The sequence below is a fragment of the Typopeltis vanoorti genome, chromosome 16 (genome assembly GCF_054136105.1).
Source record: "Typopeltis vanoorti isolate ZY-2024b chromosome 16, IOZ_Tvanoo_1.0, whole genome shotgun sequence".
Classification (NCBI taxonomy): domain Eukaryota; kingdom Metazoa; phylum Arthropoda; class Arachnida; order Uropygi; family Thelyphonidae; genus Typopeltis; species Typopeltis vanoorti.
In genome coordinates this window covers 16,533,085-16,553,707 of record NC_143564.1, presented here as the reverse complement: position 1 = coordinate 16,553,707, position 20,623 = coordinate 16,533,085, and the positions used below count along the sequence as shown (strand labels likewise).

Below are 20,623 nucleotides of genomic sequence, written 5' to 3'. Positions count from 1 at the left end.
ATATTTCATCCTAGTCACTAGGACGTCTACGGGGATTACAAAAAACAACTAATGTAACATAACACAAATAACAAACAATACTAAGCCCAACCACGTGGGTGACACTAAAGTCCTATCTAGGTGGAGCACCCTCTAAGGGCGGTTGTAGGTGGACGGAAAAACGTTTTCTAAGAGAGAGATAAGGTGTCAGTTAAGGGATTATTGGTAAACAAAGAGGAGATATCAAAGCTTACCAATATGTCTGTGTTATTCAAGGTTAAATTTTCTATGAGGGCTTTAAAGTGGGTCGAGTTTTTTATATAGGAAGTGGACCTTCCAGTGAGGGGTGGGGGGACAGGAGCGGAAAGGTTTAAGTTTTTTCGTGATGTCAGGGGGCCAGGAAGATACTTTTTAAAGTAAGATTTTTAGTTTTTTAACTTGTGTTTTTGTGGGGTCATGTTCTAACGGGATGTAGGTAGCACGATCTCGGAGGATCATATTCCTCCAAGATCTAAAAAATAAACACATCAAGAAATATAACAACCTGGTTAAAGACAAACCACAACCACAAATTCAACTGCTCCAGACAGTAGTAAACCTCTCTTCCAAAAGGCTCAATGACGATGCCGTCAGCGCCCTTTGCCTCGGCCGTAATTTTGCCGTCGCTCCGAAGGAAGTGCCGGTGCTTGATGTAATGGTTAACATCGAGCGTGCGATTGGCCACTTACCGTCGGAGGTAGCCAACAACATCGGACTTGACGTAGCCAACATCCTCGCTCATTCTTCGCCTCCAAAAAGTAATCTATCGTATGCCCAACACACGGCTCTCCTGAAATTACGGAAAGAAAAAAGTATCGTCATCACCAGAGTGGATAAGGGTAATGCCACAGTCGTTCTTAATACCAGTGAATACAATCGTAAAATGAATATGATCCTCCGAGATCGCGCTACCTACAAAAACACAAGTTAAGAAACTAAATATCTTACTTAAAAAAGTATCTTCCTGGCCCCCTGACATCACGAAAAAACTTAAACCTTTCCGCTCCTGTTCCCCCCAAATATACGGTTTACCAAAAATCCACAAACCCAATTCCCCACTCAGGCCTATGGTAGATGCCACCAATGCACCTTGCTACAGACTGTCTAAACAGCTGGCCAACTCTCTGACCCCCCTCACTGGAAGGTTCACTTCCTATATAAAAAAACTCGACCCACTTTAAAGCCCTCATAGAAAATTTAACCTTGAATAATGCAGACATATTGGTAAGCTTTGATATCTCCTCTTTGTTTACCAATATCCCCTTAACTGACACCTTATCTCTCTCTTAGAAAACGTTTTTCCATCTGACATCTTAGATCTCTTTTCCTTTGCCATTAACTCTGGGTATTTTTCTTGGAAGAACAAAATCTACAAACAGATAGAGGGAACCACCATGGGTTCCTCCCTCTCACCCCCTCTTGCCAATTTCTATATGGAAGATTTCAAAAAACGAGCCATAGATTCAGCCCCACTCAAACCTTCTATCTGGCTAAGATATGTAGATGATGTGTTCTCTGTTTGGTCTCATGGCCCAGACACATTAGACTCCTTCCTCAGTCATCTCAATAGCCTACATCCAAGAATCCAGTTCACCATGGAAAAGAACAATTGTTTACCCTTCATAGATACCTTAGTTACATGCCTGCCTAATGGTACACTTGCCTTCACTGTATACAGAAAACCCCCCCACACACAGGCAGATACATTCACAAACTCTCCCACCACCACCCCTCTCAACAATATGGCATTATTAAAACTCTTACTAAGAGAGCCCACAATCCTTGTTCCAGTGGAACTGCCCTATACTGAGCTTAACCACATACACAGCACTTTCCTCTCCAATGGCTACAGCGATCACAGTATCAAAAAAATAATCAGTTCCTCCCCCATTCCCCATCCTTTGTTGGATCCTACTTCGTCTTAATCTGTACCTTGGATCCGATCATGTTATTTACTACGATGTTCTTAACCTAAAAATAGTTGCTAGTTGGTTTCTAATTTAAATATAGAGAAAATTTATATTTAAAGACTGCACCACTCTATATCTGAATTAGTTCAAGAATTGAAGAAAAATCGACCCTCAACTATTTCTCCTTAATATATATACTGGCCGAGTATATTTGGCTTACTTAATTTACCCGCTTCGGTTCGAATATTTTATGAATGGTGCAGTAAAAGAGATTCAGACAAAATACAACTTTTGGTTAACAAAAACAAACATTTAATATAAGCTATATAACACATACATAAATTCTACTTCTAATTTAAACAATAAAAACAAGTCAAACATTAAGCCAAGTCAATCACATTAGTTCAACCTTCCAAGCCTTCACATACACTTTCTCAGCTTCTGAGTTACAAAGTTCCTACACATATATAAATATAATAGAACTTCCTATCTAATCAGTTTTCACACACTTCTCAGTCATGCTATAAGTTCAAAATATTGCAGGCACTAATAGTTGAAAATATCTCTCTAACAATTCTTAACTTCAACTCTCAATCACGAAGAGTTTCCACAGTTGAGGTTAGGCTAAGCGTAGCGATTAACACTCAATTCTTCAAGCATTGAAATAATACACTAAGATAGTCCTTACCGGAAATAGTTCCTAGTACATCAAATACGTTGTGAGCAAACTTTTAAATTATTTTTATTTCACTTAAGAACACATCTACAAGACTTATCCACAGTTATAATTAAAACACTATCAATCGCGCTTCAGAAATCCAGACATCGACTGCAGGGTACTTCAACTATCCTTGTTACCACTCATAAACTAATTAAAACACTGTGCGGTTCTCCTTAGGGCAAATCGGAAATAAGCCGCAATTCTAGACCAACAGGGTTTATTCAGAATTCTTCCTTGAACGTCCAGCTTTTTATATTATCCGATTACAGCATCAATTTCCCTTTTATTATTACTGCTGGCTTCACTTTCAGCTAACTATAAAATTCACTTCATCCTTGCTCACTTATAAAAATTATCCTCTTAACTCCTGCCCTTAAGAAACCTTTCATTTACTTCTACTTCTCTAGTTTATGCCCTTGCTTCCTTTCATTTCCAAGTTTCCATCCCAACTCTCTCTTGTTACCTCTTATATTTTTTTATTATTCTTTTTCCAGCCCTCGCTCTGTTCCACTTGTGCTCGTTTATTTCACGCGTTTCCATGACAACAAATAAACGTAAACATTTTCGCTAACGTTACATAAGGTTATACCACTACTGACATAACAATAAATAAAATAGCTTAATAATATTTAATATAGAATCTTATTACTATTAACACATATCTTTGATTAAACAATTAAATATTAGATATAATTAAGGTAATTACATGATATCAAATTATAATTTAAGTTATTTACATTAAATAATATTTACAAATGTAGCCTTTGTGATGAAAGATCATGTTGGATTCTGAAACAAATAATAATTACTCTAATATGTACATAATCAGAATCCAACACCCATCCTTCTCGTCAACAAGATTTTAAAAATGCCATCACCATACCCTACATTCGTGGCACATCCGAAAAAATAGCCAAGATTCTAAAAAAGTACAACCTACACACAGCGTATAAGCCCCACCGCAAACTTGCTACTCTTATCCGTTCTACGAAAGATCAGCTCCCTCCACTCTCTCTGCCTGGAGTTTACAAAGTACTCTGTTCCTGTAAGCTGGCGTACTTTGGACAGACATGCAGATCAGCATCCATCCGCCTGGAGGAACATAAGTCTTGCATCTGTAAACACAACTATGGTCATTCAGGCTTGGCTGACCCATGTTTTGGACACCACCCATAGGGTGTCATGGAAGAAAACCACCATGCTCCACCACAGCAAATTCAAGAAAGAGAGACTATTCTTAGAAGCAGCAGCAGCAGCTCTCAGAAACCAACCAAATCTTAATAAATACGGTTGCATTAAGCTTCCGAAGATTTGGGAAACACTCATCACCAGAGGTCCCACCTTACATTCCAGGCCATCTACAAAAATAGGGAAAAAAGAACCTACCACCCACTCTATTAATGTACTATAGATGTACAATAAACCTTTTGTAGGTGGGAGTCATATATAAAAAAAATCCCTTTATCCACCTCAGCTGTTACTCTTGTTAAAAAAAAGTGACTAAAGTTACTAAGGCATTCTTGTCTACCAATCCTGAATATTGTATTTAATCAACTTTTCCAATACGTTTACTACCACTACCAAGATGCTGATTGGTCCATAATTCCCTACCTCTGTCATGGAGCCTCCATTATACTGTAGAACTATATTGTCCTTCCTAGATCTTGCTAGAGGTGAGGCTTAAAATAAACAGTCTTGGCAGAGGTAATATCAATTCTGTAGAACATTCCTGTAATATGTGGGCTGATATCCCATCTAATCCCCATAACCATGGTTGCAGTAAGATTTTGCTATATCCTATGTTCCACTTCATCACTCTCTGTTCCCACATCAATTCTTGTCACATCTATCACTATTATATCTTCTTCTGGATGTTAGAGTTAGAATCTTGCAAACTGTTTCACTCGGTAACTCAACTATTTCATCGTCTTCTCTCACCACTTCATCATCAGCACCCATTAAGGCTATCCTTTCATAGTCACCACATTCTTTCGCATTGCCTTTCATAACCCATTCCTTCCTTACCATTTTGTCTTCTTTACTATGTTGGTAATCACAAAATTCAGAATACATATATTTTCTTCCTCAGTAAATGTTGAAAACTCTTTTTATATTTAGTTGTCTTCAACAGATACAACATTTTAAAATGCTAACTGTTTTTCAGATGCAAAAGGATCGACCAGAAATTCAAGCAATTCTACAAAGGAAAGGAAAACCACCACTGAAACGAAGGACATCTGTAACTCGAATGAGTGGACAAGAAAAGAGTAAATCCGTCATGAAAGACACAAAAGCAGAACGTGCTCAAATCCAGGCTAAACTTCGCCTTCCTGAAGAGGATTTAGAAGAAGAAAAAGGTATGTGAATATCCACATGTTATTATATTGAGTTTTTATTTATTAGCATGTGGTGGCAGAGGACGGTTACTGGAAATGATACTTCAAACCATAATTAGGAGAAGATTTTTACGTTTTTTTGAAAATAGCAGTCCAGAGGTAATTATTCAGGACTCCTAGGAGTCTGACTCATCAAGCAGGAGCCTCTTCTAGGATTCACAATATTTAAATACCTATCTTTCTTTGTAAACATTCATTTAAGATGTATAATATCTCCTGGTGACCCATTTCATACTCATCACACAGTAGAAGAACCTGGACTCCACTAGCCAGAGATAACACTGAGTTTTCTCTCTCCTCTCCTCTTACCCACCATCCATTAGGTATGCAATCTCCCTTATGTCTGTACTCTAAGATCCCCTTACCAACTTGTGTTTTTGTCATATCTCCTCTTTTCTATCTGTTGCTCAGACTTTGCAGACTACATTTTCTCGGTCTCTCCTGATATTCAAAATTCCACATGCCTGATATCTTGACTTATTTACACTTGTCTCAATCTCTGCTGAACCCAGATGACTATATCTGAACATAGTGAAAGTGTGGTCTTATCAAAGATGTATACAGTTGAAAGAATAACTTCATTATTCCCACAAGTGTTTTCATCATTGTTTTCAGCAATTATCTGATATGCTTACTTAGCATGTAGCTTGTGTACTGTTTCCTTCTTCCCAACTTTCTAGCTTTTCAATACCTTCACTTGAAATAGATTACTGTTAATATAATAATGTGTCTGCAATGCTCTCAGACCAAAATGACTTTACACTTAGCAACATTGAACTGATTAAATGTCATTCATTGTCATTAGCCCATAGAACCAGGCTTGTTCTTTGAGATAATGGCAATGAATTGTTATTGCTAATGACCAGTAATGGTCATTAGCAATAACAATCATTAACCATCTAGACTGATTACTGGAATCAGTAATCAGTCTGAATCAGTTTCCTCCTTTGCCTTGACTCACCACCTTCATACATTACTCTGATGCCTGTCAATCAGGTGGGAGATGGATTTCATATCCTGGTGTGAGACCACTGCCCCACTTATTGGAGACCTGAAATAGCTTGAAAAAAGTTCCATGTTTCGTCTTTAGAGCAGGATTTCTGGACTATGTAAAAATAAAAATAAAAATTCCAAAAAAATATATAAAATTGATAATAAAATATGGCAAAAAATCCTTAGTCCACCCATGGTGCAAAATCTACTATAGGTTTATAATAACCATTCATGGGTGGTTCATTCACACTCACATTCATGTCGCAAGCATTTTTAGAAAACCTATACCTTTGAGTTTGTATAAAAACTTGCCGTGTGGATCCTGTCAAGTGAATTGGCAAAATCCCTAAGTATTGTGGTGTGATTATGCACGTTATTTGTTAAAACTGATATTGCTTTCTACTTTGTGTTAGATTTAGTTTCAATTATATATCTAGTCGGTATTTAGATTATCATATAATTGTAGTGTAGCCCATAACATCAATTCTTAAAATAAGAACAGTGCACAAGACTAGTGTATTTAAAGCATTCGACATAATGGACTCTGTTACTGAGGAGTGAATGGCTTGTAGTTTGAAGAGTGGGGTGGTGGACAGTGCACTTTTATGCAAGTGTCAAAATGTGTTGGTGAGCATAGACAGGAATTTCCAAATATGAGTGAGAAAAGTGAAGATATGGTGAGTGATGTGGTTGTGATGAGAGAAATAGTTATGATATGGAAGGAATAGAGGAAAAAAACATTAGAGTGCAGGTTGATGAAAAAAAAAAATTCACTACTTTGATGAGATGATTAATATGCAAAGCAAGAGTTTAAGAGACTGAATGCTGAGAAAGGGGAGACACAATATGTTCTTTGCAACTTTCACTGAAAGTTGCAAAAGAACAGGGGGGGAATGAAAAAGCATATGGATGATTCTGTGACTAGAGGGGGTTGCACTAGATGTATGGAGTGAATACTTTTTTTTTTTTTTTTTTTAAGAAAGATTAATACAAAAATAGAGAGCAAACAGCTTAAAAAGAGATCAGTATCATATGAAAGAAGATATGGAAGATTTGTTAAGTGAGGGTAGGGGTAGAAGAGTAATGGTGTCAGAATTAGGAGGCCGTTGCCCAGGTATGACATGAGTGATTAGAGACAGAGAGGCATGATCATAAATGGTTAAATGGTTCAGTACTCAGTCATGAGGGAGAAATGAGATGTATTGTGTTGATGGACAGAGTTATGTAAGCAGATGAGTAGATTTGGTTTTAGGTACTTCTCAAAATTGTTGTTTAGGAAATAGCAAATACAGGTAGCCAGTGAAACTAAATATAATAGAGTGGCTGTATGAGAGCATGAATGAAATTGAGAATGTTGTGATAGAAAAAGTGTGAGAGAGAAAGATGGCATGAAACGAATAATCCCAAGAATGATAGGACTAGATTAAATCATCTCAGGCATTTGTACACATCTAAAAACTCACTCCCATTTTTTCTACAAATCTTACACATTGAATCATTTGCTATCAGAGACAACCTTAACTCATTACTGTTGTATTTGGGCAATAAAGTAACCATTTTTACTTTTCACTTTTCTTTCTTGCATCCACCAAGTGTTTCATATCCTTTCTCATAATATATTTATTGCTACTTAAATTATAATTTAAGTGTTTGTTGGGACTAATAATTATTAGTCCACATAACTTATTTTTTCTTATATTTTAATTGATTTACTTATGAATTTCCACACTTTCCTTCTTGTTATTGTTTTTTTTATTTTTAATTTCCTATCTTAGTTCTTGTAAATATTTTTCTCAAACTCCCTGGTCAATTTTTGAATAATTTCTTTTAATCTTGAAATTTCATATATCAATTTTTATTTGTTAATGTCATCAATATAAAGGTTCTTGTTTCAAGATTTCACAGCATCATTATTCTTAGCTTTCAATACTACTCTATTGTTCTCCTGGGTTTTTGGCACCATTTCTAAAAACTATCTTAATTTAACAGTTAGTCTTAAAATATATTATCACATGCACCAAATACAATAAAATCTGTTATAAAAAAAAAATAATAAAATAGTAAAATTACACTAACTAATCTAAAAATATACTTTAAACTAAAATACTAAAAATAACTTCAGTAACTTCATTAGATATTATTGTAGTTACCGTATTTACTCAAATATAACTCGCCCTCGTGTATCTTGACCCTGATTTTACTTTGGAAAAAGAAGTTAAAGTTTTGCATATATCTCACACACAATAAAAGTTTAAAACTTTAAGAAATAGATAATGAATGTTATTATGGCAGTTTCAGATATTTTGGAATTCGGCTGAAGAGAATCAACATTTCAATTCAACAATTGTTGGCTTGCCTTTGTCGTTAAGTCATCTGAACTTTTGTTAATACTGCACCAGTCAAATGCATAGAGATGGAAGGAACCAATAGAGGAAATGTCGAAGTGAGAACATTGACTACTACTCAATCTTGGATTGCACAGGGGTTGATCGGTGAATGAAGTGAGGTTTAGATTCTGTATGGAGCAGGATGATTTTCCCAGAAATAATTGGCAAGTGTTTTTTAAAAACTGCCAGTGCTAATGCCCTGGATGGGAGCAAGATGATGCTATTTTCTATAGATGACCATTTGTTTTAATTTTATTACAAAGATTCAAATATATCGCTAAAGATTCAATATATTGCTTGATGAAGGTGAGTGGCCGATCGCATAAATAATGTTGATAATTAAACTTTAAATGCATTCATATCATAAACAATGTGAGCAATTATAAATTATAATGAACGCTGAGGATTTAATTATAAATGTTGATTTAGTTTTTTTGTCCTGAAAAACTTTAGTTCCCGAAAATCCCTGCATATATCTCACACCACAATTTTTTAACTTTAATTTTTGGGAAAAAAGTGTAAGTTCTCTTAACATTTCAGCATTTGTATTTTAGATTATTGGAATGTGTATCTCAATTTTTAGAATGTCTTATCTATCTTGCAATTATGTAAAGTGTAGTGAAAGATCGTAAATTTGGCCTGCTGTTTTATGAAATATTTCTGGTAGGGCAGTAATGCAGTGCTTAGGATACTTTCTCTTGCATCTGCAGTATTATGCTATGCTATAAACAAGAATCTAACTGATCAATTAATTTTTCTGCTCCTTCTAGCCCTTTTTTATATTTGTCTCAATCTTTCTCTGTTAAAGGCTTCCTGATGCCAATTTTTTAAAAACTTCCAGTTTTTCTAAAAAAAAAAAATATATATATATATATCTTAGAGATGGGTTCATAGAAGACTATTCTTCATTTTCTTTTACAACATATCAGGAGTCCAGTTGGGTGACATTTATCTGATGTATTCCTTCATAGATAATTGAAATTAGGCATCTAAAATAAATTTGTTTCATAAGCCAAGGAATCATTCTTTGGTTTCATGTATTAACAATTAATAGTTTTACTTCATCTATCCTATATGTTCATTGGGCATCCACAGATGCCATATAGTTACTCCATTGCATGGTGATGTGTCACACCACGCCTCACCATGTAGTTCTGTTGTTTGCTTTCTGGAGGCCTCAACTCTCTGAAGATCAGTCACTCCACACACACCATCCATCCATCTCATTGATGGTCTACCTGTTCCTCTTTTTCCAGGAACTTTACCTTCTATTAGTTCTGAGAAGTCCCCCCTTCCTTCCTTTCAGTGTGTCCAAAATATTTTAACTTTCTTCTGTCAATATCTTTAAGGAACCTTAAAGTTCTACTGATCTTTTCTAACACCCATTCATTTGTATACCTTTCAGTATATGATATCCTCAACAGCCTTCTGTAACACCACATCTCAAAAGCAGATATTCGTTTCTTATCTGACTTCTTTAGGTTCCAAGTCTCACATCCATAAGTTGCTTTTGGAAAAACAACTGCATCCAAATCCTCAACTTTGTTCCCATTGAGATAGATTCATCCTTCCAGATTTTAGACAAGTTTCTGTTGTTTTAGCCATTCCTAACTTTCTTCTGAACAGCAATTCTTCATATTAATAATGGATCCCAGGTACTCAAACTTGCTGACTTCCTCAATTCTTTCTCCATCAAGGTACACTTGTTTCTAAAGAGCTTCTCTGTTTGTATTTCCTTTAAGAACCACAATCTTTGTCTTGTTAGGATTGAGTTGAAGTCCTTTGTGATTACAGTGATACCTCGGCTAACGAAGATAATTTGTTCCGGAATCACATTCGTTAGCCGAAATTTTCATTAGCCAAAACATGATTTCCCGTAGGTTTCTATAGAAAATCGTTTAATTTGTTCTGAATGCTGCCTACTATTTAAAGATAAGTTCTATAAAATAGTAAAAAGCACACTATGAAAGGGCAAAACTCACCAAAGGCTGAGATGAACAGCTACCCAATTAGATGAAGGAGAATGGAAAGTAGAATGAAAAACTTACGATCTTTACACTAAACAACCCAGTCGGGTTGGTAGGTCTCCCCTATACATAGAAATGAGCTGACCACTGATCAGCTCATTTCTATGTCACACACTTACAGATGGAAAAGATAAGCTCCTGGAATGGCACGACCGTTCATGTTTGCTGCTTTATGTTAGCACGCGCATACACTAAAACATTCGTTAGCCGAGTCCGAAAAACAGCGAAAAAATCTTCGTTAGCAGGGTCTCTCGTTAGCCGAGGTATCACTGTACTCATCTTGTTAAATTTGTCAGGAATTAGCCCTTGTTCTGTCATGTCATTACAAAGGGATACTGTATTATCAGCATACCTCAGATTACTGATCAATCTACCTCCTATCCTAATTCCTGTCTTGAGCTTATCCAATGCTTCATGCATGATGTCCTCCGAATATATATACTAAACAAGTGAGGAGAAAGTAAACATCCTTGCCTAACTCCTTTTCCAACTTGAAGACAATCAGTTAATCCAACATCTGTTCTTGCCATGGCTTCTTGCTCCCTGTACAAATTGGCTATCAACCTGATAGTGTGTTGTGGAAAACCCATTCTTTTTATTTCTTCCGACAGTTTCACATGCTCAACACAACCAAAAGCATTAGAGTAGTCTAAGAAACGCATTAGAAGTACTGTATTAACAAAGTTCCAATAAACGCATAAACAGCACGAATTGCGTTATTGTTTAAAATGCCATGAATTGTGTACAGCTGCTCAAAAAGAAGTGGAGTAGTTTTAAAAGTGCCACCTGCATACCATGTTGTCGATTGCGACAATAACTGTAGATTTTGTTTAGTAGAAAACAGCAATCTGTTGTGGCCATCATTGCTGTCATGCAAAAGGAACTCTTAATTTCCATAGGTGATTTTATATATATAGTCGGAATAATTAAATTACTTAACGAATTTGGATTTGGTGGTACCTGTCGTGCTTGATTTTGGGTTCTTCGAATAGACTTTTTTACAGAGGCATTGCTCAGAATTTGGCCGATGACAGCAGGAGATATTTTTGTGTGTGCTTCCCTGATAATTTGATGAGTCCCATCGTTAGTTGTACAGGCCTGATCTTTAATCTTATTAAGTATCTTCGCTGCTTCAACCCATGCCATGTTACCCGCATGATTATGTTGGTTAATTCGTTTGATAATGTTGTCGCCAGCTGTGTGAATATGCACATGTCAATGCATTTTGCCAATATCACATAATTTAATGATTTATATTTACCAGGAAATAATATAAATGAGAAAATATACAAAATTTGCTCATTTTGCTTGGAATGACACTCATCATCATCATTGGTGTTCTGTCTCTTGACAGGTTCAATGGTATATCTCAGCAAATTCCCTTCCTCCAATTCTCTCTGACTGGAATATATTTTTGCATCTTGCAACATTTAATACTGAAACAGTCAGCCAAACACCTATTAATGAAACAGTGAATTATGTCATAGATTGTATTGTCCATTCAGCCACTGCAGCAGTTCCAAAAACATCATCCTGATTTCTGCTCCATCCAAACAAAGCCTTGTTGGATCTAAGAGTGCCAAGCAGACAAAAAAGATTAAGATAGAGCATGGGATTTATTTCGTAGACATCTTTCCACAACAAACTTAATAGCATTTTAACATGCTGAAGGGCCAAAACACATTATGTGAGCCTTAAGAGTCAAAAGCAATCCTGGATTCAATTCACATCATCGATTTATCAAGCATCATATGCAAAACTGTCTGGATGTTGTTGAAATCTAGAAGATGAAAGGTAGATACAAAACACAATGTAGCTGCCTCAGCCCATACTCATAATGGATGACTTTAATGGACATAACGCTTTATGGGGTACCATCAACACAAATAGATGAGGGTATATTACTGAGTGCATGCTCGAAAACCATGATTTCTCCCCTATAAATAATGGTGTAAATACCTTCTTGCATATTCTTACTCACTCTTATTCTGCAATCAGTCTTACAATCTCTTCCTCTGCTATTTTTACACTTCTCACATGGATGTTGTTGAAAACATATGAAAGTGATCGTTTTCCTGTTATCAACACATCAGAGGAACCATGTTCTCTTACATCGATGCCCACTCGGACCATTTCTACATTTTGTGGGGGCCCTGTACAAAATGGAAAAGCGGGGCCCCTGAAAGTTAGTAACTTTTATGGAAATTTTAAATGGATATCTTGTTAATTAATTAAATCAAATATGAAAAATATTTATGCACATAAATAAACAAGTATACTCTTTAGCATCAATTTAAGTAAAGGGAAAAATTAGTTAAAAAAAAATGTGTTTGTATGTACGTGATATATTATTTTATTATGTAAGTACACATTATCATACAAATACGCCAGAACAATGATTTATTTAATAATATAAAATATGAAAAAAAATCCATTTTTACTATAAAGAATGAAATATATGTATAACAACTTATAAGATTTAAAAGAAATCTTAATATATTAAATTTTATTTAACCTAATGCGCTTATCAATAAAATCATTTATAACGCTATCAAAATTTAAATTTTTTGCAATTTCATGCTCTATAGATATTATTGCCAGGGACGATAAACGTTCTTGAGACATAGAAGATCGCAAATAGGTCTTTATTAATTTTAATTTGGAAAATGATCTTTCTGATGATGCGACCGTAACTGGACTGGTCAATAATATTTTAAATGTCCTAGTAATATTTGGATAAATATCTGACAAATTATTTGCAATTATGAATTTTAAAATATTAATGGGTGCATCTTCTTGAACAATATTTCTAAAAATAATTAATTCATTGTAAAATTCAAATTCATCAATATCTGTATTTAATTTTTGATACAGCTGTTTGCAGCAAAATTTTAATTCATTTACTGTCATTTTTCTTATTAATTTCGTATCATAAAGAAATCCAAATGATTTTTGGTGAATTTCATACAATTCAAATCTATTTTTGACAGATTGTAGAGCAGTAACTAAAATTACAAAAAAAAAAATTTATCCTAAAATTATCTTTGTTATCACCTATGTGTGATTCATCAGGTGTTTCATAATCAAAAAATACTTTTCTTTGACGTACTTGACTTTCTTTAAATTTAATTTCTATTTCTTATAGATTTGACAGTTCTTTAGCAATCTCAAAACACCTATCAAATCCTGATATTCTCTGCTCTTCAAAGTACTGCACTAACTCTTTAATATGCTTAGTTGCTATGTCTATGGGAATTTTTGCATTTTGTAATACTTTACTTACTAAATTAACTTTTGACTAAAGCTCATACCAAATTACAAGCCTTAGTATAAACTCAAATGAATGTATTTGTTCATATATTGAAACCACTTCTACTTTGATAGTATTATCCAATGCAGTTTTAAATAATTCTTTTAGTGCATTTAAAAATTCTGGAATTGAAAACATACAGTTCTAACTGATTCTATTCTACATTCCCATCTTGTATCTCATAACGGTTTTGGAGTTAATTGTTTAACAAATTTCTTTAATATGTCCCAACGTGAAGTTGAGGCAGCAAATAATGTATATATTTTTTGTATAACATTAAAAAAATTTATTGCTATAATTGACGATTTTGCGACATCCCCTAAAATCAAATTTAAATTATGACAGGTGCAAGGAGTATAAAATGCTTTTTCGTTTTCATTTAAAATGTAAGCACAGACTCCCTTATATACTCCTTTCATATTCGCTCTGTTATCATACCCTTGCCCTCTACAATCTGACAATTTAAGATTTAATTTATTCAAAACTGATTTTATATTTTCATATATACCTTTACCAGTAGTGTCATTAGTTGTTAAAAACGTCAAAAAGTGTTCACGAATTTCAATATCTTCAAATATATGTAAAAATCTAAAAATTACTGAAATTTGCTCCTGATGACTAACATCAGGAGTACAATCGAGAATTATTGAATAGTACTTTGCCCGTCGTATCATATTAGAATATTTTGTGAATTTTGGTTCCCATATCAACAATTTATTCATTTTGCACAATGGGTGATAGATACGAATTTTGTTTCTTACCTATAATTTTTTTTCCCCGAACATCGCATTAAATGATCTTTTAAAAGTGGATCAAATTCTGCAATTAATTCTATGATTCCAAAAAAATTACCATTATGGGCTGTGTACAAAGTATCAAAATTACCTCTAAAAGCTAAATTATGTTTGAATAAATAAAGAATTGCTGCTACTATAATTTTTTTTCCCCGAACATCGCATTAAATGATCTTTTAAAAGTGGATCAAATTCTGCAATTAATTCTATGATTCCAAAAAAATGGTAATTTTTTTGGAATCATACAAAGTATCAAAATTACCGCTAAAAGCTAAATTATGTTCGGATAAATAAAGAATTGCTGCTACTATTTGTCTTAAAAAATTTTTAACCATTCTGCTTCAAATTTTATGACATTTTGATTTGTCTGATCAATTGTATTGTGATTTTTTAAATTACATTCCATTTGTGTCCATGAATACATGCATTTCATGTGCACTGGATTTTGTTTGTGCGACTTTAATCTTTCACTTACATGTCACCAGTCAGAAAAGCCATTATTAGATAAAAAATTATCATCAGAAGAAAATAATTTGCAACAAAAACAAAAAATAGAGTTGGAAGAGTTTGAATATACAAGCCATCTTCTATTTTGCTTCTCTCCATTTGCAATTGTCCTAACATAGTGTGCTGTCGAAAAACACCCCTTGTTGTCATCTTTTGGAAAATAATTTTCTGTCGAAGGAGACGATGGACCACGTTGTACAATTTGTGTTAGTGTTGCGTTTTCAAAATTTTGGGCCATGTTGCTGGATCATCAACAGTAAATAGTTCACCTTCCTCTGGTGTCTCAGTTTTAGGATCTTCAATACTCATTGTTTGACCAAACGCGTCATGTTCTCCGCTTCCTTTGAGTGTTTCAGAGCTCTCATTATTAATTAATGTTGAAGCCGAAGAACTGTTTGTAGTTATTTCAGAACTCCTGTTATCAACTGATATATCTGAACAAATATATGAGTTTAGCTTCATAAATTTAAACAGTGAATTTCTTTGACGTTCCTCAGCTGCTTCTTTTTCTTGTTTTCGCTTTCATTTTTCATGCCCACTTGGGTATTTTCTTCCATAATAATCTCTGTCATGACTAGTCATACTCTAGAATTAAATATGATAGATTTAATTATAAAATAAGTTAATAAATTAAAACAAAATTACTTACCTGATAAATAAAATATATCTAAAATAGATAATATTAGAAAATAAATAAATCTAATATAGATTGAAAACTTCTATTGAAGAAAAATTGTGATGTCGGATAACCAAAAACCAGTTTACAAAATATATTTTTTTAAGATGTTTTTGCAAGTAATGCCACATAAAAAAATTGCCATGACAGTACGTGTATATACTTGTTCATAAAATCATAAACTAAAATCAAAAAACTCCTTAAAATTATTAAAAACACCACCTGTTTTTAAATGCACTTTTCCCTATTTAACAGTATGTTGTACGACAGTGGTGGCGAACCTTTTTATGTGCACGTGCCAAAAGTTTACAAATCGAGTTGCTGACGTGCCGGCGCATGTCAAATATTTACAAATCAAGTTGCTGACGTGCTGTGAAGTTTTTAATAGGGGAAAAATTAATACAAAATTAATTGCAGAATTTTATTGAGACAAGTTTAAAAATTAACATAGAATTTCATAAAAATTAACTCATAATTTGGTGTACACATTGTCATATACAAATCAATATCAACCTATTATCAATTTATTAATGAGATTTTTGCTGTTGTACATTAGATGCCAAATGTTTTATATCAGGTTCATATTTTGTCACTGCTAGTAATACACATGCCGAATGAGATTCATCAGTCATTCTATTTCTTAAACTGTCTTTTATAAAATTCATTTTGAAAAATAATGACTCACAATCATATGTAGAGGAGAAAATTGATAATATAGCCATCGCTAGTTTTTTTAAACAACAAAAAGTTTCAAGAATGGCATTCCAGGTTTTCAATATTTCCTCTTCTGCATTCTTTTTAATTGTGCCCAATAACCGATCATTTTCCATTATTTCAAAGTCATTTCTCAAATCGACAAAATTTTTGTTTCTATATAGAACTAAATTGAAAATCGATTAATTGCATTTCTATATCTTCCAAATTCAGCCACTTGAAAATCTCTTGAAGAAAATTCCTTGATTATCGACTGAATAACTGTAGAAAACTCTATTTAAATTAAGGAGATATTAAATCCCACATTGTTTTAAAGCCGAATAAGAAATCAAAGATAGGAATCAAAGAGTTTCATGCCTAATATAGCAAACTATAAAAGTTTCGGCGGTTTGTAGCATACACTAAAGCACGTAGCTCAACACTAGGGCAACTCGTAGCAGAGGAGGTATAGTTCTGATCACTATTATCAGAACTTTAACCCTCCTCTGCTACGAGTTGTCCTAGTGTTGAACTACGTAGACTACGATTGTAGTGTACGCTACAATCCACCGAAACTTTTATAGTTTGCTATATTTGGGGTGAAACTCTTTGATTCCTATCTTTCAGTTTCTTATTCGGCTTTAAAACAATGTGGGATTTAATATCCCCATAATTTAAATAATGTTTGCGGCACCGAATTGAAGCCTATTGGCTCTTTATATTTATGTAGAAAACTCTTTTGTGAATTTAACTTGATCTGTTTTTCATGGGATTCTAGATCTGTAAAGATTTTTTTTTGTATTTGGAAAATATTGGAAGGTATTGGAAATAACGTCATGATTAAAAATTGATAATTTAGCTTCGAATGCTTTGATTAAATCAAACATGACAATAATTGTCTTGTTAACATCTTACAGTTTTAACATTTAATTCATTTAAATGTAAACACAAATCAGTAAAAAACATTAATTTCATAAGCCATTTGATGTTCATTAACTGAACGTCAAATGAATGTCGACATTCATTAACTGATTGTATTTTTCAATGATTTTCTCATTATGTAAAAAAGTCTGACTTCATCTAAACACTCAACAAATCTTTGAAGAACTTTCCCCTGACTTAACCATCAGACGTTGTTGTACATAAGTAAACCATTGTACACCGAGTTTACCTCACTTAATAATTCTATAAATTTTAGTTTATTTAAAGCGTGTGCCGATATAAAATTGACCAATTTTGTTACAGTGCTCATGATATCATCCAGTGGCTTGAAACTAGCCTTTGCACATAAAACCTGCCAATGTATAATACAATGAAAACCCAGAACTGAATGTCCAATATGTTTTGTAAATAAATTGATGAACCCATTTTCCTCTCCAGTCATACTACGAACACCATCAGTAGTTACTGATACAATTTTGGAAAGATCTATATCTCTTTCAGCAAGGGCATTTACAACTGCATTGCAAATATCTATTCCTTTTGTTGTTGTTGTTGTTGCTGCTAATGATGTTCAACTTATCAATTCTTCTTTGATATTATTCCCAACAGAATAATGAATAAAAATTGCTAAACGAGCGGATCAAGTTATGTCAGTATTCTCATCAAGACAAAGAGAAATTAAACCGGAAGCTTTTATATCTATTTTTTGCTGAAGAATTATATTTTTATCCATTTCTATGATTCTATCTTTCACTGTGTTTCTAGCCAAAGGCATGTCTTTTATTCTTTGAATAATTTTTTCCTTGTTTTCAAAATCTTCAAAGAGAACTGGTGTGCATTTTAACCATGCTTCTTTTATATATTCCCCATCACTAAAAGGTTTCCCGTGTTTGGCAATTACATTTGAGGCAAAAAAACTAGCAGCAGTTATATTTGTACGACTGCCGATAAATTTCATTAGGGTTGTTGACTGGATATTCCTATTTTTAATTGCTCGAGCAATAAATTCTTTTTGTTCGTCCTTGCTTTTCTCAAGGAGTGATTTATGGTTTGTCTCATAATGCCATTTTACTGACGACGTTCTGCACACAACTGTCCCGGAACATAAAACACATATTGCTTTATTGTCTTTGTTAATCATGCCACGCTCTTCAGTCCACCAGCTTTGGAACTCTCTGCTGCTTGACTGTGATAATTTTTGTTTTCTATTTTTGCCAGCTATGTTCAGTAGAACTGTAACAAAATAACTCAAAACTTAAATCAAATGCATTTTTTATAGTTTCAAAAAAAAAACATCTTATTATATGCCTAAATTAAATTATCTTTATAATTCCAATTTACAGTAGCAAAAACAAAACAGTGCACATATGCAACAATAATGCACTTGTCGCTGCTGCTTATTTCTGCCTACTGGCAGATGCTTGGTGCGAAATGCATAATGAATGCACGTGCGATTAGAAAAGGGAAAAAGTCAGAGAATCCTAAGGACCAGTCATTCTCAATTCTTTTTCTATAAGACTGTATTTTTACTGTATTTATATTTCTTCTTACTGTATTAGAGGGCCAAGTCCCAACAAACTTACTCATAAATACTGTTCCCATTTTTTTTTAAAGTTCATACATTAAACTAACGTTTAATGTTGGATTTAATATCCACTTCATTTATATAATTTTGTATCACCGATGTGAAGCCTTTTGGCTATTTATTTTAGTAAATAAGTATTAATAATTAATTATGGAATAATCATAAAGAGTATTAGTACACTTATGTATATGGTGTAGCATATTGAGAAATATAAAAGTACACATTTAAATTAGTTATCAATCACAGGACTAATGCTACAATATTGTAGTTTCCTCAGGCTAGCATCATTAAATTAACTTGTGGTAAGTTTCATTGACATATCCTATTCTGATCACCAAACATTTATAATATTATTCAGTATAAAATTGATTATTGTATTATTAAATTGATTTTAATGATGTTGGTTTGAAAAAAAAAAAAAAAAAAACGGTAGTGAGAAAAATATTTATGCATTGTAATTCACCATAGAAGTCAGCAGAGCAGGGGAAGCAGCAGAAGGATGTCGGCTTGTCGGTGAACGCTTACCATCCAACATAACTTGCCCTCACATATAACTGGCACCCCTGATTTGACTTTACGAAAAAATACATTAAAACGTTTTGCATGTATACTCCCACACAAAAACAACATGCCTTCCCCAACAGCCATTATATACTGTAGATGCAAGAAAAAAAAAATTAGTTTTATTGTATCCCTGAATAAGGTACAGAGGCTTTTGCAGTCTGTGTAATATAATTCTCAACAAATAGTGCAATTAGAGACAGCTGGAATCAAAAGGTGCTAACTAATGAATCACATGTACCCCCTCACAGAAACTAGGCTGTATAGATGCAAGCAAAACCATATATTGCACCGGAAACACAGTATCCGGTGCTAACCAAAACTCTTGTCTAATTTTTCAATTACATGAAATAAGTGTTTGTTTGATTGCATTTGAAATTCTCGATGTCATTATGACAGATCACAAAGGCTAACTTCAAATAAAATTCTACCACGAATTTAAACATGCCATATGATACTTGTGTGAGTTTCCCTTCCAGCTCAAACGCAAACATGGCAATAAAAATCAACCAAGGGTTGAAACTTTGTGTGAGTATAGCCTGCCAGTAATGAGAAGTTCTGTCGGAATGATAAACGACACCCCGTCGTGAATGTCTTAAAACTAAGAAATATATAGTGAATGTTGTTATGACAGATGCTATGGAATTCGGTTGAAGAGAATTAGCATTTCGACTCAAAAATTGTCGGTTCCATTTGTCTTTGAAGGGTCGCATGATCTTTTGTTAATACCACATCAATAGAATTCATGTCTTCATAGCTGCTCTCTCCTGTAAAACAAAATTTAACTTGTATGTATTGTAACAATTAAAAAAAAAGGTTGAATAATTTATAAGCGTATAAAAGGATACCATATGTAAATCACTGACATGCCAGCAAAATTCTTGAGCGTGCCATAGGTTCACCACCCGTGTTGTAGGATATTGTTATATATCTTAGAGTAGTTTCGAATACTACCGCTCTAGCGCTACGATCTTATTTCGCTTACTATAACCACAATAGTTAGTTGTAAAATTATATACATATATTTTTCTATATAATAATATTTTTTTATATAATAATTCTAATATTAATTTATATGATAGTTTAAAAAAAATTATTTTCTT

At 33.6% G+C, this 20,623-nt stretch overlaps 1 protein-coding gene across 2 annotated transcripts in view; it reads left to right on the top strand.

Annotated features, from left to right (window-relative positions):
* LOC150097869 (uncharacterized) overlaps nt 1-20,623 on the top strand; it is a 622,248-nt gene that overhangs the window by 227,438 nt on the left and 374,187 nt on the right. For both annotated transcript variants that reach the window (XM_090405962.1, XM_090405961.1), the window contains exon 7: nt 4,814-5,006. In XM_090405962.1, the coding sequence (XP_090262088.1) occupies nt 4,814-5,006 (193 nt within the window). The remainder of the gene's footprint in view (nt 1-4,813; nt 5,007-20,623) is intronic.